General features: G+C 36.7%; 1 protein-coding gene across 2 annotated transcripts in view; it reads right to left on the reverse strand.

Moving 5' to 3' along the window:
- Window positions 1–12,812: 12,812 nt before the first annotated feature.
- The window catches only part of LOC110289072 (vomeronasal type-2 receptor 116-like), a 35,291-nt gene continuing 23,984 nt past the window's right edge, over window positions 12,813–24,119 (reverse strand). Inside the window, exon 6 of one of the 2 annotated variants that reach the window (XM_085832925.1) lies at window positions 12,813–14,936. In XM_085832925.1, the coding sequence (XP_085689051.1) occupies window positions 14,008–14,936 (929 nt within the window). In that variant the 3' untranslated portion in view covers window positions 12,813–14,007. The remainder of the gene's footprint in view (window positions 14,937–24,119) is intronic. The other variant, XM_085832924.1, reaches the window with a different exon arrangement.

Raw genomic sequence — 24,119 nt, forward strand, 5'->3', positions numbered from 1 at the left:
TTCATATTATTGATTATATCATAACATGATGATTACTTATTTTGTTATTAGTTATATTTTTACCTCTTATTGTGCCTACCTTATCAATTAAACTTTATTACAGTTGTAAATATACAGAAAAAAACATCCTAAAAAGAAAAAAAAAAGCAGTCTCAGTCTGCACAGTAGAAACTGATAAGTTAGCTATACTGTGGCTGGGAGTCAATTACAGCTGAAAAAAAACCCTGCTGAGGGCCGATTGCAAATGTAGCTCTTAAAGGGGCAGGCAGCCTATTGCTTGTAACAAAAAGTTAACTTAAAATTGGGAACACAGGGTTGGAGTCATTCTAAACAAGATGAACGAACCCAAGAAAACAGGTCTTTAAGGATACTTCAAAATAGGGATAATCTTTGGGCCAGGACTCTGGCAGAGTGTTCAGATTGAGAAAAGTTTGCATTTGGGTTGAGGCTGAGCTCAGAGGGGAGCAGCCTCAGTGCAGCTTGTGTGGCACTTCTTTTGTTTTGCAAACCATGACTAGGGACACCTGGAACTTCAGCTCTCCCTCCCTTTCTTTTAGCTGCAAGAGCCTTGTTACAGACCTAGCCAGATGTTGTTCTAAATAAAATTTAAATTCAAAGTTTATAAAAGGTCAATCAGGCAGCAGTGAAAGCTTGGAAAGGATTGCCTGATGGAGGAGAGGTATCTGGTAATTTGACAAAAGTTATTCAGGGAGTTAATGAGCTGTTCTCTGAATTTGTGGCTCATATTATGGAAGCAGTAGGATGCATATTTGGTGATTCTGAGGCCGCAATGCCATTAATTGAACAATTAGTTTATGAGCAATTTACCAAAGAATGCAGAAATGCTATCACACCTTGGAAAGGGAAAGGACTACAGGCATGGATGAAAGCCTGTAGAGAAATAGGAGGACCCCTTTCAAATGCAGGGCTGGCTGCCGCAGTTTTGTGGCGCAAACAAAAGGAATAACCTGCTATAATTGTGGACAAACAGGTCATATGCAATAGCAGTGTCCAAAAAGCACAGTTAAATCGAATAAATTAGCAAGAACCTTTGTACCTATGCATATTAAGAACCATAAATTTGCCAACTGCTGTGTTATGGCAAGATGGCCCTATAGTAAGGAGACATCCACATATATCCCCTAATAAGACTATAGAGCATTATCCCACCATGGTGGCAAATATGGCCCATAAAGGTATAAAAAGTTCAATTACTTCCTTTGGAAAAATGCCTGATAGCATAATTATTCCATGTACTGCCGCACAAATGCAAATATTATGTGCTACTATAGATGAATGGGCCATTCTTAGATTCAGTTATTCTGGTTTAATTGATAATCATTATTCTAAACATCCTTTATTATATTTTGTGTTATTGCATCCAGTGATATTTCCAAAGGTAACAGCTAATACCCCTATAAAGGGAGCCATTGATAATTATACAGATGGATCCAAAACAGGAATTGGAAGTTATGTGATTAATGAAAAGGCTGTACAGTTGCAATTTACACCAGGAGCCCCTCAATTGGTAGAATGTTTGGTGGTTTTAGAAGTTTTTAAAAGATTCCTTATACCCATAAATATTTTCTCTGATTCTGTTTATGTGGTTAATGCTGTATTAACATTAGAGTCTGCCGGAAATTTTAAGCATTCTAGTCCAGTATCTGAAATTTTGATGAAAATACAAGATTGTATTTTCATGCATGAGCACCCCTTTTATATTCAACATATTAGAGCACATACATCATTATCTGGCTCCTATTCAAGGGAGAAATTCCTAAGCTGAAGTTAGCCACTGGCAAGAATGACTAAACAGATAAGTCCTAGCTGTTTATTTTGTAAATCTAAATAGTATATATGACTGATGCTTCCTAAAAGCTCTATGGTTTTGGGCTGGAAAGCCACCCTGGAAACAAATGTTCTGTTCCTTTTAGGCAGAAACACTCATGACCAACATCAGAAACCTACACCTGGCATCAAGGCAACTGACTCCCACAGGCTCTGTCCTGGGGAGGACACTGAATGTATATGAAGGCCTCTATCTCAAACCGGTTATTAGGTAACTAGGAGAATTAAAACTTCTTTGAAAAACAAAAACAAAAACAAATTCAAAATTCCTATAGAAACAGCACTTTGGAGTGACCAGTGTTAGGTGTTAGCATCAATTAACCACAGAACAGTACTTTCCTTCCCACTTAATTTACCAAACAAATCAACACCATCACACATTAGAAATACCATCCTATAAGCTGCTTGGTTTCACTAAGACTGGTCACAGCAAACCTATAGAACACCAATGAGGAGGTGAAGTAAGGAGTATCCAAGGGAAAGGACATTGGTTATTCTAACAATATAAAACATAGCTAAGTACATGATAATCTAAGCCAAAGGGGAGGATTGAGGTTGCAGTATCCAGCAGGGCTAGGTGCAATACCACAGTAGATGGGAGTCTTCAGCCATTCCTTCCTGAAGCTCTTGTGCTAACTCCCTGCCTGGATTCACATACAGCAGGATAATCTTATAATGACAGGACACACAGACACAGAGACACACACTCTTAACAGGAAAGTCTTAAGTCCTTAATTTGGGCCACAGCACAGAACTTCTACTGCTTCCTGTGCTGTTTCTGGGGTAGGTTACCATTTAATAAAAACCTACTCTCTTCTACTGGAGACTGCAGGACTACAAAAACACTCTTAAGACCAATAAAATAATGAAATACATTAGCTGCTCCATTTTCATTCCACTGTTTTGAAATCTTGGAATCATAGGTGTCGATACCCACAGGAAAGGCAGGACCTTACTGTGACGTCCCAAAAGAAGCCACTGCTTTCCTAGGTGGTACTTGAGTAAGAGCCTGGCTCATGGGTCCTCTGAAGCCATGGCAGGGAGAGATGTGCATTAAGGTGGCTACGTGGGCAGAAGAAATAGAAACAAATTCCCGGAGGATGTTTTTAGTCATCTCAATGTTGTTGTGGGCAATGACCAAAGCTCTGAATGTCCTGGTAGGAATATCCCTGACTCATGAGGCAATCAAACTCACTTGAGAGCTGTGGTGACGGTGCTGTGGCCACAGGGTTAGCAGTGGCACCTCTGCCTTGTTGATAGCTACTGGCTTTTCGTTCTGAGTTGATTACCTGGACCTGTGGTTAAGGGAAATGCAATTGCTGATTCAGCCACCAGAGACATGGTTTTCCTATCACAAAGTTCTATAGAAGGTGCTAAGAATTTTCATCAACTTTATCATGTCCCTGCTTCTACATTGGGAAAGAAGTTTAAGCTCACATGAACAGGAGCTCTAGATATTGTCTTACAGTGTGGTAAATATGTAGAATTTATTAATGCACCTTCCGCGGGCATTAATCCTTGCAGATTGCGAACCCTAGATATTTGGCAGATGGACGTCATGCATATCCCAGCTGTTGGTAAATTACAATATGTACATGTGTCCATCCATACCAGTTCTGGTGTCCTACATGGCTCTCTATTAACAGGGGCAAAGGCAGTCCATGTCATATCCCACTGCTTAGAGGCTTGGGCTGCATGGGGCAAGCCCCTGCTGCTAAAGACAGATAATGGTCCTACATATACTTCTTCTAAATTTAGTCAATTTTGCAAACAAATGCAAGTGAAACATATTACTGGGTTGCTCTATAATCCACAGGGCCAAGGCATCATTGAAAGAGCCCATTGTACTTTGAAACAGTATTTGCAAAAACAAAAAAGGGGGAATAGAGGCTATGACGCCAAAAGATGGCTCTATCTCTTACAATTTTTACTCTTAATTTCTTGAAATTGGATGATGCTGGAAGATCACCAGTTGAAAGACATGGACAATGGCCTCAACCGCCCAATGAAATGGTCAAATGGAAAAATGTCCTTGATAATAAATGGTATGGCCCGGATCCCATATTAATCAGATCCCAGGGAGCTATTTGTGTTTTTCCACAGGGTGAAGATAATCCACTTTCGGTTCCAACGTGACTGACAAGGACCGTGAAAGATCAAGATGAATCCCAGGATGATCCTGTTATTCTTACTCCTGATGATTGAGACAGGGATAAATATACCTTTGTAGGCCGTAGTGAGATCTTGGCCAGTACCCTTACCTGTACATTCCAATTCCTCTACCTTGCCTTTGTTTTTTGCAACTGAATGTTTTTTGGATGTGCCTTGTGCACAACAAACTCCTCAAGAGCCATGGGTGTATAATAGCACAAGTTTTCATTTAAATTATACACTATGCTTTATCCATAATGTGGATAAACCTTTTACACCCTGTATGTTTTTAAAGAAAAAGATTATATCTAATTGGGCAGATCCCATTAGCCAAAATAAAGTGAGCTCTGGAGTGTTATTTAATGTTTTAAAGCAACTTGTTCAAGAAGCGCAATCAGGCTCAGGTGATGTTGGAAATATTGTAACTTCACCTATAAACATCACCATTATTATGATAAAGGGAAATGTGACTATTCCCAATAGATCACGATGGCCTGTTGGCAATGCTACTGCTATACGCAGCATGCCTTGGTGTCATCCAGTCCTCACATTTCCTATAGTTTTTTCACCTTGTCCATCAAAAATTTTTTCTCGGAAAGAAATAGCAAAGGGTTTTGTTTTGTCACCTCCATTAGATTTTGCTGTAATGAATCATAAAGGAGATGCTACAGGAAAAGAAAATATTTGGCCATATTACCAATGAATTTTAAGTAATGAGGCAGGTGCTAGTACCAGTTTGTCAGCCTTAGCATTGCTGACTGGAACCTTTTATGAGATATTGAATGTTTCTGCCACACTTTCCAATACCTCTGCTCATTAGATAATGTGACATCTAATAGAGTTATCAGAAATATGACTACTTCTCCAGTAGAAGTTTGGGTTAATCCTCCATTTTTCTTTATATTGGCTGAATTTCAAAATAATACAGAATGGTTAGATTGTACCAATGTCACTTGTCTTTTGATGCAATGCTGGAATGGAACCAAATTCTTAGCCTTAGTGGTACATCTACCAACCTTTGTCCCTGTGCCTGGTGAGGCAGATCCAGAGAAGTTCCTAATAATGAGTCTTGTTCGGCAAAAGAGAGGTTATGGATACTGCAGCACTGCGTGAAAGTAACTGATAAAAGACCTAGGGCGAACTCTACAAAAGAGGCCAGCCAAGTTTTAAGGAAATGAATTAGTGGGGAAATCATGATCACACTACTGCATGCAATGAGGAAACCTCAGCGATGTACAAGGGCTGATCAATGATCGCTGAGTCTCTCTCATTCCAGTGCAATGGATCCATCAATCCGTGGGGTGTAGTAGTATGACTACTACTGGAGAAGTAGTCATATTTCTGATAACTCTAAATTTAGTTATATGACACTGTGAAGGTAGAGATTGATTACTTTTATGTTTTGTTTTATAATTATTCTTATTTATCATGATTTTATTTTTAATTATTAACTTTAGATACTGGTACCCCCTCCATATCACCCTCTCCCACAATCCCACTCACACTCCCATTCTCCTCTGCACAGGTGTGGGCAACCTGTTTGTACTCCCACCATAGCACTTCAAGCCTCTACAAGGCAGGATAAGGTAGCCCACTTAGAAGAACTTATTCCACATATAGGCAACAGATTTTGATCCAATTTTTCTGGACACACATGAATACAAATCTGCACATCTGCTGCATATGTACAGGGAGGCCTAGTTTAAGGCCCTGTATTCTTTTTGCTTGGTGGTTCATTCTCTGACAGCCCCATGAGACCAGGTTAGTTCACTCCATTGGTTTTAATGTGGAGTTTCTATCCCATTGGGGCATGCAATCATTCTTCCTATTATTCATTTAGTTCCCTATTTCCATCCACTGTATGGCTGCACATAACTGTATCTGTGTGAGTCATCTGCTAGGGCTAAATATTCAGAGCACAATATAGTGGTCATGGGGAAGGGATAGATTTTTAAGTGTAAAGTATGTGGAAGGATAGGTGAGATGGCTAGATGGCCATGAAATATGCAACTGATAGGATGGAGGGGGACATCTCCAGGAAGATAAATGGGATAACAAATCTGGAATAACAGAAGCCCTCAAGAATCAATGGGCTTATATTGTTGTTCCACCTATAGGGTTGAACACCCCTTTAGCTCCTTGGGTACTTTCTCTAACTTGGGCCAAAAAGTAAGAGTACATGGGGAGTGGAGGGTATGGGGGACTTTTAGGATAGCATTGGAAATGTAAATGAAGAAAATACCTAGTAAATATAAATAAATTAATTGATTAATAAATAAATAAATAAATTAATTAATTAATTTTATAAAAGGAATAAATGGGCTTACCTTATATGTGACTCACTCTACTGGGGAAATGGAACCTGAAGAGGCCACCACTTGTTATCAGTCAGGATCCTAAGTACTTTCAACCCAAACTATGTACTTTTAAAAAGAAATGAAGACATGAAGAATGGAGCAGAGATTAAGGGAATAACAATCCAATAACCAGTTCTAATTGAGCAACATCCTATGAGTAAGCAATAATCTTTGAATCTACTAGGTATACTCTGTTAGAAACTTTAGTAAAGCTCAAAGCACACATTGCACCTCACACAATAATAGTGGGAGACTTCAACAGATCACTTTCACCAATGGACAGATCATGGAAACAGAAACTAAACAGGGACACAGTGAAAATAACACAAGTGATGAAACAAATGGACTTAACAGATATCTACCGAACATTTTATCCTAAAACAAAAGGATATAACTTCTTCTTCTCAGCACCTCACGGTACCTTCTCCAAACTTAACCACATAATTGGTCACAAAACAAGCCTCAATATATACAAAAATATTGAAATTGTCCCATGCATCCTATCAGATCACCATGGACTAAGGCTGATCTTCAATAACAAAATAACTAATAGAAAGCCAACATTCACGTGGAAACTGAAAAACACTCTTCTCAATGATAACTTGGTCAAGGAAGGAATGAAGAAATAAATTAAGGACTTTTTGGAGTTTAATGAAAATGAAGCCACAACATACCCAAACTTATGGGACACAATGAAAGCATTTCTAAGAGGAAAACTCATAGCTCTGAGTGCCTCCAAAAAGAAACTAGAGAGAGTACACATTAGCAGCTTGACAACACACCTAAAAGCTCTAGAACAAAAGGAAGCAAATTCACCCAAGAGGAGTAGAAGGCAGGAAATAATCAAACTCAGAGCTGAAATCAACCAAGTGGAAGCAAGAAGAACTATTCAAAGAATCAACCAGTCAAGGAGCTGGTTCTTTGAGAAAATCAACAAGATAGATAAACCCTTAGCCAGACTCACTAGAGGGCACAGGGAAAGCATCCTAATTAACAAAATCAGAAATGAAAAGGGAAACAACAACAGATCCTGAAGAAATTCAAAACACCATCAGATCCTTCTACAAAAGGCTATAGTCAACAAAACACGAAAACCTGGATGAAATGGACAAATTTCTAGACAGATACCAGGTACCAAAGCTAAATCAAGATCAGGTTAATGATCTAAACAGTCCTATATCCCCTAAAGAAATAGAAGCAGACATTAATAGTCTCCCAACCAAAAAAAGCCCCGGAACAGATGGGTTTAGTGCAGAGTTCTATCAGACCTTCAAAGAAGACCTAATTCCAGTTCTTCACAAACTATTCCACAATATAGAAATGGAAGGTACTCTACCCAACACATTCTACGAAGCCATAATTACTCTGATACCTAAACCACAAAAAGACCCAACAAAGATAGAGAACTTCAGAACAATTTCCCTTATGAATATCGATGCAAAAATCCTCAATAAAGTTCTTGCTAACCGAATCCAAGAACACATCAAAACAAGCTTTCTTCCTGACCAAGTAGGTTTCATCCCAGGGATGCAGGGATGGTTCAATATATGGAAATCCATCAACGTAATCCAGTATATAAACAAACTCAAAGACAAAAAGCATATGATCATCTCGTTAGATGCTGAGAAAGCCTTTGACAAAATCCAACACCCATTCATGATAAAAGTCTTGGAAAGATCAGGAATTCAAGGCCCATACCTAAACATGATAAAAGCAATCTACAGCAAACCAGTAGCCAACATCAAAGTAAATGGTGAGAAGCTGGAAGCAATCCCACTAAAATCAGGGACTAGACAAGGCTGTCCACTCTCACCCTACCTGTTCAACATTGTACTTGAAGTCCTAGCCAGAGCAATAAGACAACAAAAGGAGATCAAGGAGATACAAATTGGAAAGGAAGAAGTCAAAATATCACTTTTTACAGATGATATGATAGTATATATAAGTGACCCTAAAAACTCCACCAGAGAACTCCTAAGCCTGATAAACAGCTTCGGTGAAGTAGCTGGATATAAAATTAACTCAAACAAGTCAATGGCCTTTCTCTACACAAAGGATAAACAGGCCGAGAAAGAAATTAGGGAAACAACACCATTCTCAATAGTCACAAATAATATAAAATACCTTGGTGTGACTCTAACTAAGGAAGTTAAAGATCTGTATGATAAGAACTTCAAGTCTCTGAAGAAAGAAATTATAGAAGATCTCAGAAGATGGGAAGATTTCCCATGATCATGGAATGGCAGGATCAACATTGTAAAAATGGCTATCTTGCCAAAAGCAATCTACAGATTCAATGCAATCTCACATCAAAATTCCAACTCAATTCTTCAACGAATTAGAAAGGGCAATCAGCAGATTCATCTGGAATAACAAAAAACCTAGGATAGCAAAAACTCTTCTCAAGGATAAAAGAACCTCTGGTGGAATCACCATGCCTGACCTAAAGCTGTACTACAGAGCAATTGTGAAAAAAAAAACAAAACTGCATGGTATTGGTATAGTGACAGACAAGTAGACCAATGGAACAAAATTGAAGACCCAGAGATGAACCCACACACCTATGGTCACTTGATCTTTGACAAGGGAGCTAAAATCATCCAGTGGAAAAAAGACAGCATTTTCAACAAATGGTGCTGGCAAAACTGGCGATTATCATGTAGAAAAATGCGAATTGATCCATTCCTATCTCCTTGTACTAAGGTCAAATCTAATCGGATTAAGGAACTCCACATAAAACCAGAGACACTGAAACTTATAGAGGAGAAAGTAGGGAAAAGCCTCGAAGATATGGGTGCAGGGGAAAAATTCCTGAATAGAACAGAAATGGCTTGTGCTGTAAGATAGAGAATCGATAAATGGGACCTCATAAAATTGCAAAGCTTCTACAAGGCAAAAGACACCGTCAATAAGACAAAAAAGCCACCAACAGATTGGGAAAGGATCTTTACCTATCCCAAATCGGATAGGGGAGTAATATCCAATATATATAAAGAACTCAAGAAGGCAGACTCCAGAAAATCAAATAACCCCATTAAAAAAATGGGGCTCAGAGCTGAACAAAGAATTCTCACCTGAGGAATACCGACTGGCTGAGAAGAACCTGAAAAAATGTTCAACATACTTAATCATCAGGGAAATGCAAATCAAAACAACCCTAAGATTCCACTTCACTCCAGTCATAATGGCAAAGATCAAAAATTCAGGTGACAGCAGATGCTGTCGAGGATGTGGAGAAAGAGGAACACTCCTCCTTTGTTGGTGGGATTGAAAGCTTGTACAACCACTCTGGAAATCAGTCTTGCGGTTCCTCAGAAAATTGGACATAGTACTACCGGAGGATCCCGCAATACCTCTCCTGGGCATATATCCAGAAGATGTCCCAACCGGTAAGAAGGACACATGCTCCACTATGTTCATAGCAGCCTTATTTATAATAGCCAGAAGCTGGAAAGAACCCAGATGCCCCTCAACAGAGGAATAGATTCAGAAAATGTGGTACATTTACACAATGGAATACTACTCAGCTATTAAAAAAAGAATTTATGAAATTCCTAGGCAAATGGATGGTCCTGGAGGGCATCATCCTGTGTGAGTAACCCAATCAGAAAGGAACTTGCACAATATGTACTCACTGATAAGTGGATATTAGCCCAGAAACTTAGGATACCCAAGATATAAGATACAATTTGCTAAACGCATGAAATTCAAGAAGAACGAAGACCAAAGTGTGGACACTTTGCCCCTTCTTAGAAATGAGAACAAAACACCCATGGAAGGAGTTACAGAAACAAAGATTGGAGTTGTGACGAAAGGATGGACCATCTAGTGATTGACATATGCAGGGATCCATCCCATAATCAGCTTCCAAACGCTGACACCATTGCATACACTAGCAAGATTTTGCTGAAAGATCCCAGATATAGCTGTCTCTTGTGAGACTATGCTGGGGCCTAGCAAACACAGAAGTGGATGATCACAGTCAGCTATTGGATGGATCATACGGCCCCCAATGTAGGAGCTAGAGAAATTACCCAAGGAGCTAAAGGGAACTGCAACCCTATAGGTGGAATAACAATATGAACTAACCAGTACCCCGGAGCTCTTGTCTCTAGCTGCATATGTATCAAAAGATGGCCTAGTCGGCCATCACTGGAAAGAGAGGCCCATTGGCCTTACAAACTTTATATGCTCCAGTACAGGGGAACCCCAGGGCCAAAAAGGGGGAGTGGGTGGGTAGAGGATTTGGGGGGTGGGTATGGGGGACTTTTGGGATAGCATTGAAAATGTAAACGAGGAAAATACCTAATAAAAAATAAATTAAAAACATAAATAAAAAGTAATGCATACATGGAGAATGGAGCAGAGATTAAGGGAATAACAATCTAATAACCAGTTCTAATTGAGCAACATCCTATGAGTAAGCACTAATCTCTGAATCTACTAAGTATACTTTGTTAGACTGCACACAGGAGTATATTGTGCTCTGTGAGGGTCCACCCAGCATTGACTCATTTTTTCCCAAAACTTAGATTTTATACTTTTTTTTACTAACACATGTGTTCTGATTTTGTTTTGGTCATAAGTATATAAGTATAGTCATTATTTATAAACCGTGGTTGAATACAGTTATCATTTACAATGAAGTCTGGAGTCATACATTTAGTCATCATTGATAAGCCATGATAGAACAGAATTATCTTTTATAATTATTTTTCCTCAACAAACACATATTTCAACATTTAAGAGTATGGAGGCATTCTTTATAAAGGAATAACATCCCACTCCTGGGTAGGGAAAAATTTGTGCACAGAGTGAAGAAAGTTTGATCAGGGAAGGCCCAACTTGGAATGCATTCCATGAGAAGGCACCAAATGCCTGACACTATTACTGATACAAATAAGTGCTTAAAGATAGGATCCAGCACTGCCTGGTCAGAGGCCCCAGACACAAATATAACTGGACTACCTTGTGAGAATGAGAGAGGAGAACCCAATAATTGTAAAGACATTATGCCCATGGAAAGGGGTATTACTGGGGGGGGGGGAATGAACATTGTGTGAGAGGTAAAGGGAAGGAGGAATCGGGTGAAAATATTTGTGAAGTGAGAACAACAGGGGTTCATCATTTAGGTAGTAAATTCATAAATATATATTTTTAAAGGTTCTAGAAGCATCTTTTCCCAAGTATTGCAGCCTGTTCTCTGGCTGGCAGCTTTCTAGGTTTCTAGGGCACTAGACATAATTAAAATCTCCAAACTAGAGTGTGAAGCTTGCATGTCCCAATGGGTGTATTATGCATTTTGGATATCCAAATTACCAATTGTCATTTGGGTCCAAGAAAAACCTTCAGGCCAATGCTACTGTCATTATTTTTCAATTTCTGTCACAATACAATATTTATTTTTCATATCTTGGTAAAATTTCATTTGTCTAATATTGGTCTTATACTGTTTCTTGGTCAGTAAACGTCACAGTGGCCCTTTGTAAGCTAACTTCTCCAAGAAACAGAGGTCCTGATAACTTGGTGCTTTTTTAAAATTAATTAATTAATTAATTAATTAATTAATTTATTTATTTATTTATTTATTTATTTATTTATGTTTATCATTCTCTCAGACCATTGTTTTTCTCTCAGTATAAGCCCTGTGCAAGAGAATATAAATGTTATCCATTTTAAATTTGTTGGTGAATTTTTTTTTTCTGAAGAGGCTTACCATAGATGAGACTAGCAATCTCATATGCCAAGTAATTGCCTGAATGCACTGTAATTAGAGGCTTGTGATTTGATTTTGGTTTAACTTCTCTATCCCTTTGAATCTTGCTGACTTTTTCAAAATTTGCTTTGTTTTGATTACTTTCTTAAATTGTTAGTCAAAAAGCAGATCTTCCAAGAATATCTTGAAACCATATCATCATAGGGAAATCTGTGACATATTTATATGTGTCATAAACTGCACAATGCTAGGGAATCTTCAAGTACACCAAGATAAGGACATCTTCCTAAATGCAGGATATATAGTATACTTTGTAAATACCTGGGCAAGCTTGGGATAGTACACATGAAAGGTGGCATAAATGATTCTTAAATGATCTTCCACCTATCTAATATCCCCAAGTTTTACAAATAATTAAGCTTCCCTCAAGCCTGCAACATGTGCAGATCTAGAATACAACTGAAAAACTGTTGACCATTATCTTAACAAGGACGTCTCCTTTATTGGATCTTTGTCAGAAAGCTGTGCTGGATTTTTGATTTACTGTTCCCTTTAGATATGGGTGTGCCAATGTTATTTTAGTAATGTGGGAGGTGTATCTTCCCCTCCAAGGCTCCTGGCATTTCTGTCACTGGTTAGACTTTTATAGACTTCCAGTGAAGATATAGATTCCCTCTAGTCATCAGACAAATAGGTAAGTTACCAAGAAAATCTTAAAAGTTTATAGCCAAGGATATAGTGATAAGAGAAAATATAGTCTATGACTAAGAGTCATAATAATAAACAAATTCTTATGCTATTGTTCTAACCATCTTATATTTGTTTTCTTTCATATAACAAGGATGACAGAAAGAAAAGCTTACTTTAAGCATGTCTATTATTTTTACAAAATTATGATGAATCATGTAGGAATGCGTAGTAACAAAATAGAAGGCTATATATGATTTTGGATTTTGATTGAGTATTTTATAGCAATTTAGAGAAAATTAGGTAAGATAATAATAAATTAATAAAAACCAAATGAACATTTTATATCAGAGAACATTACAAAAATTCAAAATGAAAAAGTTGTGACATCAGCAATTCTCAAATGAGTTGATTCACCAAAAATGGAAATACTACAAAATATATGTATAAATCTTTAAATTTATTTGCATGTGAAAGTATCTGCCTAACTTAGAAACAGCTGGAAATGTCAGAAATTTTGTCAAACTATGAATATCAGTGCTAAGTAGATTGCTCTGGTGGACTCAAATTTTACTTCTTGTAGTAAACAACATTTCTAAATGAACTCTCAATGAAGTTAGTATGCAAAACATAATGTCTGGATCTAGACTGCTATAAAATTATAAAAATTTTCAATTAATTTATGAGAGGTGGTAGTTTCAATATAAAAATATAAATCCAAAGAGAAAATTATAAATTAACTAAATGCCAAGAGAACTTTACATATATTATTTTGTTCATTTTCAAATATGGTTCATTGAATATATAATAATTTAAACACAAATTATATGGCAACTGTGTTTTTAGTATGATTAATTTATGTACATTAAAAATTATATCCCAATGGACTTTCCAAATTAAATATTTTGTTATTTCAGGCAGAAGGAAGAATACTCATGAAGTTTAAACAATTACAACAATACATAAAAAAAAAGAATTTCTATCCAGAAAAGACTGAAACATTTGCCATGATACAGGAATTATCATTAGGCCTTAGACTCAGAGCACTTGAATCACCAGAGCAAATGTAGTTGTCAAATATGCTAAATAAATGTCTCTCATGCTATAACACTATAATATAGTTGAATAAAGGAATAAAACCTGATAAAATTGCATTCATATTATGATTGTATACTATATTTTAGAATGATATATAAATTATACATTTTATGAAGTTGTTAACATAAAAGCTACATTTATCTTCTTGAACTATATTTTAGGAAAATTCTTCCTTCTTGAGTGTGTTTTCTTCTGGATATGAGTAAATGAATTCTCCTCTGGTCTCAACAAGATAATGTAACACTTGGGTCCAAATATGAAGGCAAGGAGTGCTGTGGTGGAAGCCAAGATTGAGAATACTTCCATAGCCACCATGATCTTCCCTTTAGTGCTGTGGAAGACAGGAAGAAAAGTGACCCAGACACAGAAGAACACCAGCATACTGAATGACAGAAATTTGGATTCATTGAATGTATCAGGCAAATTTCTAGACAGGAAGGCCATGGTAAAACTCCCAAGAGCCAAGAAACAGAGGTATCCCAGGACAGAGTGGAAGGCAACAGCTGAGCCCTTTTTGCATAAAATGATGATGTGTCCATGTTCAGTATGAGCATCTTGGTCAATGAATGGTGGAGAAGTTGTCATCCATATTCCACAAATAAGAAGCTGGATCAGGGTGCAAATAGGAATGATGTAGTTTGGACCTCTTGATAACATTAGCCACCTTACTATTTTCCCTGGAAAACTGATCTTAAAGGCAAGGACCACAGTAATAGCTTTGGCCAACACAGTAGCAAGAGCCATAGTGAAAGTAACTGCAAAGGTAGTCTCCTGAAGGATGCAGGTAGCTGTGCTTGGCTGACCAATGTAGTTCAAAGAACATAAGAAACAGAAGGTGAGTGTGATGAGCAAAATGTAACTGAGAGCTTGATTATTTGCCTTTACAATAGGGGTATCTCTGTATTTCACAAAGATGCCAATAACAAAGACTGTGAGTGCAGATAAGCACAAAGCGATGCTGGCTAGAGTCATCCCCAAAGGGTCTTCATAGGCAAGAAAAGTCACAGATTTTTGGAAGCAGTCTTTCCTCTCTGTATTTGCATATTGACCTTCTGGACACTTCACACACTGGTAAACATCTGGTCAGAAATATAGGTTATCATAAAAACAGGAATCCGTTCCATAGTAATTCCTTTTATTATGAGACATTTCTAACTACTAGACCTGGCAAGAAATCACTATCTTTTGTTTTCTCGGGGCCAAAGTAATACATATAATAGTATGTAGAATTCTTGACTGATAAAGTGAACTTTGTTCCTTCCATATTTCTTTCCACATTTATCTTCACATATAGGATTTTATGAAATCTTTTATAAATACAACTATCTTGCACCTTCCTTTCCCTCAGTTTTTTCCTTACAACTCCTTCTCTCTATTTCTAACTTTTACATATTTATTGCCACTTTGTTCATTCAGTAGAGCCACTGTATGTATAACTGGGAATGGCTTAAATGGGAAAATAGGTAGACTTTCAAGCCCTCCCTTTTTAATGAAAAGTACTGTAGCTTTTCAGCTAGTCAACAACTTTCAATAAATTCCTTAAAAATATTCTTGACTAACAATTAAATTTGAATACATATGCCTTTATTCTCTTTATACACAATATTTTTCTGCCTTTATTGACATTGCTGTAACTCTTTTGATAGTAACTATAATACTAAATTACATTGCAAAAACCTACTGTTGCCTTGATAGTACTCATAATTCACAAATCCTTCTTAACTTACACATGGAAAATCTAGATTAGAAGAAAAAGTTTTGCAAAAATTTTCAGGTTAGGTTTTCTTATACATGAACACTAAATTTACTTTCCTGTTTAAGATTCCTTATGTTTTGAAATTCTGTTCATTCTCTGCTAGAGATAATGGAATATAACTTATTACATTGTATAGTGCTTAAAATCATTCAAAAATATATTTTCATAAAATCTGAATGAAGCACATATTTTCAGGTATTATGAATAATTTTAGAAAAAGTGAGGGATTTTTGAAAAAAAATATTATTATGCTCCAGAACCTATTAATATTTTCATAAATATTATGATTAACATAAAATAGATGCTCCAAAATTTATAAGATACATAATCATTGTATGACAATTTGAATATACTTGATTCAGATAATGGCACTCTTTTGAATTGTGGCCTTGTTGAAAGATGTATGTCACTATGGAAGTTGGCTTTTAAACCCTCATCCTAGAAACCTAGAAGTGATTCTTTTCCTAGAAGATTTCACCTGATAATATAGAACCCTCAGCTCCTCTTGTTCCATGCCTGCATGGATGCTGTCATTCTCTATACTTGAGGAAAATTAACTGAACTTCTGAAACTGTAAGGCAGTAACAATGTAATATTGTTCATATATATATATATATATATATATATATATATATATATGAAGTTGACTTTGTCAAAGTGATTGTTCACAGCATAAAACCGTAACTAACACACAAGTTAGTACCTTTAGTGAGATATTTTTTGATAGATCTGATGATGGCTTTGGTTGGGAAAATGTGAGTTTTGAGATTTTGAATTGCTAAAGAGTAGCATTCTTTAATTTAAGCTTAATGGGACACCCTTGAATGAGTATGGAAACCTTTGCTGCTAAGGGTGATTTGAACTGTGGAAGACTGGTTCTAGATGTTTCAGAAGAGAAGAATTTCTATATAGGTCTGCTCTTGTTATATTTTGTTGAAGGAGGTGGCTATCTTTGACCCCTTTCTAAAGAGCCTACCTGAGAGTAAGATAAAGATATATATATTAACTGACAGAATTAACAAAGTAAATCCCATAAAGCTGAACAGAGACTTTGATCTCTGATTAAGTCTCATGAAGAATATTCTCATATAAGCATAGCAAGTTTAAAATGGAAAAATAGAAAATATATGGTTCAAGTAAGAAGAGATGGCTACCAGGAGACAAAATGAAGCTGGATGCTAATTTCAAGGAGAAAATATAGTAAAGAGAGTGGTGATCTCTGTGCAAGATCTCACCCAACCAAACTATTTTTTGTATTTTCATTTGCAAAGGGAATAATTTGGAGTTTTAATAAGGAATGTTGTCTAGAAATTGATGACAAATGTGTGATCCATATTTTCAGGTTGGAAGACACAGTCTTTTGACCTAGATGATGGATAATAATGATCATGAGAAGCTTGGACAAATGCATGGTCTTACATTCCTTTAATCCCAGAAGACAAAGACAAGCAGTATGGGGCTATGCCCTGTGCACAGACAGTTGGCTACCTGGTTGAGCACAGGTCTGGAACTCCAGTAAGCCTATGAAAGTTAAGTGTTCAGCCATGCCTCCTGGGTCCCTGCATCCTCTCAGAGCTATGCCTCCCACAGACCCCTGCAGAGAGGTACATGTCCATCAGTCATGTAGGCAATGCCCCAAGATCCTGGTATACTGTCTTCACTCCACCCTTACATGGCAACAACCATGTACCCTAGAGATACCTAGCAACTGCCAAGATAGTGCAGCTCACTATAAAAGAGTTGCTTGCCCACTCCTTACTCTCTTACCTCTTATTTTCATGCTCTCTTGCTCCCCCTCTCTCTGCCTTCCCTTCCCACATGTCTTCACATGGCCACCATGTCTGGCCTGTATTTCCCTACTCTCTTTCTCTTTCTGCCTTTCTAAAATTTACACCCGAAAACCATGGACCACCTCTTCTTGTTGAGATCTACTGTGCAGGAGCAAGGGAGTATATTTTCCCCTAAAGACCTGTATGTCTAACTTTCCACCAGAAAGCCTGCACTTTAGCCAAGGCTGCCAGCAAAGTAATCTTAAGAAACCTGCCCACTTACCAAACAAAGATTCTCTTCCATGTGGGAATGCAGCAAGAGATCTTCTCCTGCCCTTTTCTTCGGCCCTGGGTCAGAGTCTGCCCACAAATTCCCAGTCCGTTCTCAGTCCATCCATGACATAGAGCAGTATGAGGTATGACTAACAATGAGAACCTGTCATCTCTGGCCTCCTTTTACCCAGAGCCTCTAGAACCTGCTCTTCTATGGTAACATAAGGCATCTTTGGTGGCCAATAATTGGAGCCCGAATACATCTGGTTAGAGGGGACCCAGACAGTGACCTCCCTCACCCCCAGAGTGACATCTGCCCAGCAGTTCTACGGAGATATAGACAGTCAAATTTCAGGAATCTCACATCACCCAGTGGACATAGCCTGAGCAGATATTGGACCATACTTTTTTTCCTGCAAAGCAGATCCTTGAGTTTAAGGCCAGCTTGTGACAGAGCAAGTTCAAAGTATGGAAAAGCTTAAATCCAGATGTGATATAGTACATGCATTATATCTAAGTATTGTGGGGACAGAGCCATACAGATATTTGAGTTCAAAGCCAATTTAAAGAACAAGTCGAAGGAGAGCCAAGCTTATGCAGTTAGAGAATTTTAAAACAAAAGCTGGTAATAGAACAAGCTTAGAAGCACTGGCCATGTGGCTCTGGCTTGTTATTAAATAAGAATTAGGGACTAACAGAACAATTGATGCTGGTTAGCTAGACCTAGGAAATTAGCAATAATTAAGAATTGAGCAGCATCACTGAGGGAAAATCATCTGCAAACTCATTTCTGAGAGTAAAAAAGATGTGTTCCTGAGAGGGCCATGGTTTTACCTTGATCTGCCTCTTGACTTGGTGTTAAAGTTACCCAGGTGTTACTGGATTTCAAATTATGATAGGCTCATGGAGAGTAACTGAGGCTTGGTACTGTGAGAAATCTTGAGATGGCATTGGAGATTGTAAAGCTTCAGTTGCAGTTCATGTCCTAGGACTAGAGGGGATACAAGGAAGTTGAGTCTTGGCAACATGAAGAAAGCCTATGAGAGGCTACTAGTAAAGCCCAGCTGAACTGCAAGACCCAGTGTATTGGAGATGTCAATAGCATCAGATGATCACCAAAAACATGAGCATGAATAGAGTGGAATCATCCAAGGACTAGAGAGCTGTAGAGAGCAGAGCTAGAGATATATTGCAAGCCCTTTGGAGGAGCCTAGAAGATCATGTCTTTTCAACATCAGGGATGTTGAAAGAAGAAGCAATAATGTTGAAGTAGACTTGGAAACCCCAAAATGTTCATGATTCCAGACCCATGAGATATCTGCTGTGGAAAGCTGCTAACAGGGATTGAAACAAGCCCAGGAGAAAGAAGTTTGTTACAGTCAACAAAGGTGAAAAATTAGTGGAGATCTGAATATCTCCTTGATGTCAGACATGGATATCCAGGGTTGGAATTTGCCCAACTGGTTTGTGTCTTGCTTAAGAGTTTGAATTAATCTCAGAAGAGATTTTGAACTTGAATTTTTATTAATGTTCAAAATGTTATAAAATATGTGAATGTTGTAGTTTGGACAAAATGTAATTTTTCAAAATGTTATGCCTAGATATTGACTTCATAAATTCAAGTGTTTAAACATGCAAATGGAGCCAAGGGAGTGGAAAGTCCTAGTTTGAATACATGTGGCCCAGGGAGTTCTAACTATTTGGGGGTATGTATTGTTGAAGGAGTTGTGTCAGTGTGGGCATGGGTTTTAAGACCCTTATCTTATGTGCCAAGAAACCAACCTGTCTTTTATTAGCAGCCTTCAGAAGAAGATGGAGAATTCTCAGCTCCTCTGAATCATGCTTGACTGGATGATGTTATGCCCCTACCATGATGATAATTGACAGAATCTCTGAATTGGTAAGCCAGTCCAATTTAAAGGTTGTCCTTATATAGTTTGCCTTTTTCATGGTGGTTTTGTACAGCAGTAAAACTCCAAGACAGTGGATTACATAATATTTCTATATTTCTTAAAATATGATTGATAACCAGGGTGTTAATTTTACTGCATTAATAACATTGAATTGATATTTTAATGTATAATAGATAATATTAACTTTCTGTTCAACTTTATATCAGTATTCTTTTCCAATTTACAGTGTTTAGCATTCTTTGAGCTACATAATGTTGTACAATGTAATTAATTAAATACACTGGCCAGATTTGTTCTTAGTGTGTGAATGAATCTTATTACACATAAACAGGATACATTCAAGAATGCCTTTATATATTCGTGTGTGTGTGTGTGTGTGTGTGTGTGTGAAGATTATGCTTGGTTAAAATCTTGAGAGTAAAATTTATCATTATTTATCATTATTGAAATGTGGTATTAAAGGAAGATAGTATGGACACTTCATAAGAATCAGAAGTGTCCATTTGAAGTTAATTGTCTCAAAATTTGTGAAGAATTGTGTTTGAATTTTGTTGGAGATTGTAATGAATCTGGACATTGATTTTGGTTAGATGGCCATTTGCACTATGTTAATTCTACGGATCTGCAAACAAGGGAGATGTTTTCATCTTTTGATAACTTCCTCAATTTCTCTCTTCAGAAACTTGAATTTTGTGTCATACAGATCTTTCACTTTCTTAGAGCTACATGAGGTTGATGCTATTTGTATTTAAAATGAATGGTAGTGTTCTCTAACTTCTTTCTCAGACATTTTGTTGCTTAGGAATAGGAAGGCACTTAATTCTTTGTGTTGATTTTGTATCCAGCTACATTCTTGAGTGGTTATATCAGCTGTATGAGTTCTCTGGTAGAATTTTAGGGATACGGAGGTTGTTGAATATACAAAGTTTCACCAATGTAATCCACTACATCAAAAAACTCAATGAAAATAATATGGTTATTTCACGAGTAGCTGGAAAAGCATTTGACAATATACAACAAATTTTCATGTTAAGAGTATTGGAGAGATCAGTATTTAAGGCCCTAATGAAACATAGTAAAGGCAATATACAGCAAATCATTAGCCAATCTCTGATTAAATAGAGAGATACTTTTAGTAGTCCTACAAATAAAGGGACAAGGATGCTCACTCTCCAGTTACCTATTCAATATAGCACTTGAAGTTCTAGGTATAGCAGTAGGACAACAATAATAGACCAAGACGACACATATTTAAAAAGAAATACTCAAGATATCATTATTTGTGGATGATATATCAGTTTGCATAAGCGACCTCAAAAAAAATCTACTAGAGTTCTTCTATAGCTAATAAACAACTTAAGCAAAGTAGCTGGATAATAAATTAACTCACATAACTTATTAGCCTTCCTCTACACAAAGGATAAACAGGATGAGAAAAATATTTGAAAAACAACACCCTTCACAATAGGCAGAAATATTACAAAATATCTTGGTGTAACTCTTACCAAGTAAGTGAAAGATCTAGATGACAATAACTTCAAATTTTTCATGAAAGCAATTGGAGAAGACCTCAGAAAATGTAAAGACCAACCATGCTCAAGACTCCATCAAGATCCAAACATATTTCTTCACAAACATTGAAAGAGCAATTCTCAAAAGCAAAAAGCATAGCTTAGCAAAAACAGTTCTTAACCAGAAAGAACTTTTTGTGGAATTACCATATCAGACATCGAGCTGTACTACAGAGTAATACTGATAAAAACAAAGCAAAACATTGTATTGGTACATATATAGACAGGCCAGTAAATGTAATAGAAAAGAAGACCTAGCAATAAGCCCCTATACATATGGACTCTTTTAATTTCACAAAGAAGCTAAAAACATACAATCAAAAATAGAAAGAAAAGAAAAAGGAAAAAGAAAATATAAAAGAGAGCATATTCAACAAATGGTGCTATTCTAATTAACAGTCTATATTAAGAAATATAAAAACAGATCAATATTTATAACTTTTCTGAAAACTCAAGTCCAAGAGGATCAAGGAACTCAGCATAAAGCCGAGAATTCACAACAGAAAAAACTCTAAAATCTAAAACCCACTTAAAAAGTAAAGTTCTTATTGATCAGTGTAATGCAAATCCAAACAACCCTGAGATTCCACCTTATACAAATTAGTATGGCTAAGACTGAAAACTCAGGTGGGAGTACATGTTGGCAAGGATGTGGAGAAAGTCGAAAACTATGCTATTGCTTTTGGGATTACAAACTGGTACAACCACTCTTGTAATCACTCTTGCAGTTCCTCAGAAAATTGGAAATAGACCTACTTGAAGACCCAGCTATAACACTCGGGTATATACTCAATTAATTCTACAACATAACACAGGGATAAGTGCAATACTATGTTCATAGTGGCCTCATTTGTAAGAGTTAACAGCTGGAAGCAACCCAAATGCCCTATAACAGAAAAAAAAATGGATACAGAATATGTGGCATATTTACACACTGGAGTATTTCACAGTAATTGAGATCAAAGGCACAAGGATTTTTGAAGAAAAATGGATGAAAGTATAAAATGTCATCCTGAGTAAGAAAATACGAACCCCTAAAAATGCATCACATGTACTCACCTAATAAGTTGATATTAGCCAAAAAGCACAGATTACCTTGGATACAACCCACAGAGATTAAGAATTTTAAGAAGCAGAAAGGCCAAGATGGAGATAAATAACAGGTTAAAGAACAGTGGGAGGGTTGCCACAGAGAGGGGACCATTACTGGATTGCAAATAAATAAATGAATTAATTTCATATGGTGTGTGCTTATAGATTTAGAATATTTGTTCATTTCCATAAAAGCAGGAAGCATAGAAGCAACAAGGGAGAGATCTCACCGGAACCCACATTAACTGCTTAAATCCTGATTTGAAGGCAGCAGCAGAAAAAAACTAAATAGAGACCAGATGCCACATGGACTTTTAAAATCTAAAAACAGTTCCTATCAGTACACCACCCCCTAAAAGTCCACAACCCCTAATCTTTCCTAATGTGTCTACTAACAAAATAAAATGTTCTGTAAAACTAATCCCATAGAAGCCAGAAAGTTACCAAGACCTTCAGTGTACAGAAGACTACAAAATAATATTTTTTTTCTGAACACAGTGAAATTGTTCCCATGAATTCATAACACATGAGAAATGGTGTTAGATTAATACTGGTTTAACACAGACAAATTTCAGCATAGATATTGGAGATAGCCATGAAGACACCACTATCTACAGAGGTGTTAGGAATTGATAGATACTGGGAGGATAATCAGTTTTCTTTTTCAGTGTGCAGGAACTGGTTAGTTAACAACCTTTAAGTGTCATCCACACATGTAAGTATACATGAGTATCATTAAGTGTATTAGTTTTTTTGTTTGTTTGTTTGTTTGTTTTTTATTTCTACAGTAAATGTTAGGAAGGGTGCAATAAATCTGGGAAGAGTGTGAGTGGTAAATGTAATAAAAACTTATTGTATACAAATATGAAACAAGTAAAAATGACAAATAAGCTGTTATTGTTCCTTATAAAGATACAACATGTCTGAGCCTTAAATGGTTCTTACAAATCATAGAAATGCATTTTGAAAAACTATCTTTGATAGTTTATTAGTACGTGTTAAATTGTGCTGTGAAATGAAAAGCATAGAAAAGTACAGGAAAATATATTGTGTCTACAAATACCACTATTGGCACTGGATTAAAGATATAAATCATGAATGATCTTTAGTGGATGTGTTGAGCAATTTAAAGGGGATGGTATGAATATGACATTTTATGTCCTTTAAAGAAGTAATAAAATCTTCATATCTGACTTCAACTCAGATCTTTTTCATTTGCCAATACATTGTGGAATCCAGCAGAAAAACAGAAAATTTCCATAATATCTACCTGTCTCATTGAAAATCTCATTGTCTGCATAAGGAGTATACCTGAAGCAACAGATGGCCTTGCCCTCCAGGATTACTTTCCTGAATCCAGGCCCACAACTGTCACTGCACACAGACTGAGAAATTCAGACCAATTTCCCTTATGAATGTCAGTGCAAAATTACTCAATAAAATTCTCACAAAATGAATCTAAGAACATATCAAAATGATCATCCATCATGAATATGTAGGCCTCATCCCAGTGATGCAGGGTTGGTTCAATATTTGGACATTCATCAACGCAACTTACTATAAAAAAACAAAAACAAAAATAAACAACAACAACAACAACAAAACCCATATGATCATCTCATTAGATTCTGAGAAACCATTTGACAAAATCCAACACTCATTCATGTTAAAAGGGTTGGAAAAGTCAGAAATTAAAGACCCATAACTAATCATATTAAAAGCAATATACATCAACCCAGTAGTCAACATCAAATTAAATGGAGAGAAATTTAAGTAATCCCACTTAAATCAGGGAATAAATAAGGCTCCCCACTCTCTCGCTACATATTCAATATAGTACTTGAAGTCCTAGCCAGAGAAATTAGAAAAATAAATAAATAAATAAATA

Source organism: Mus caroli, unplaced genomic scaffold (assembly GCF_978045245.1).
Source record: "Mus caroli unplaced genomic scaffold, Mus_caroli_1 scaffold_18, whole genome shotgun sequence".
NCBI lineage: Eukaryota > Metazoa > Chordata > Mammalia > Rodentia > Muridae > Mus > Mus caroli.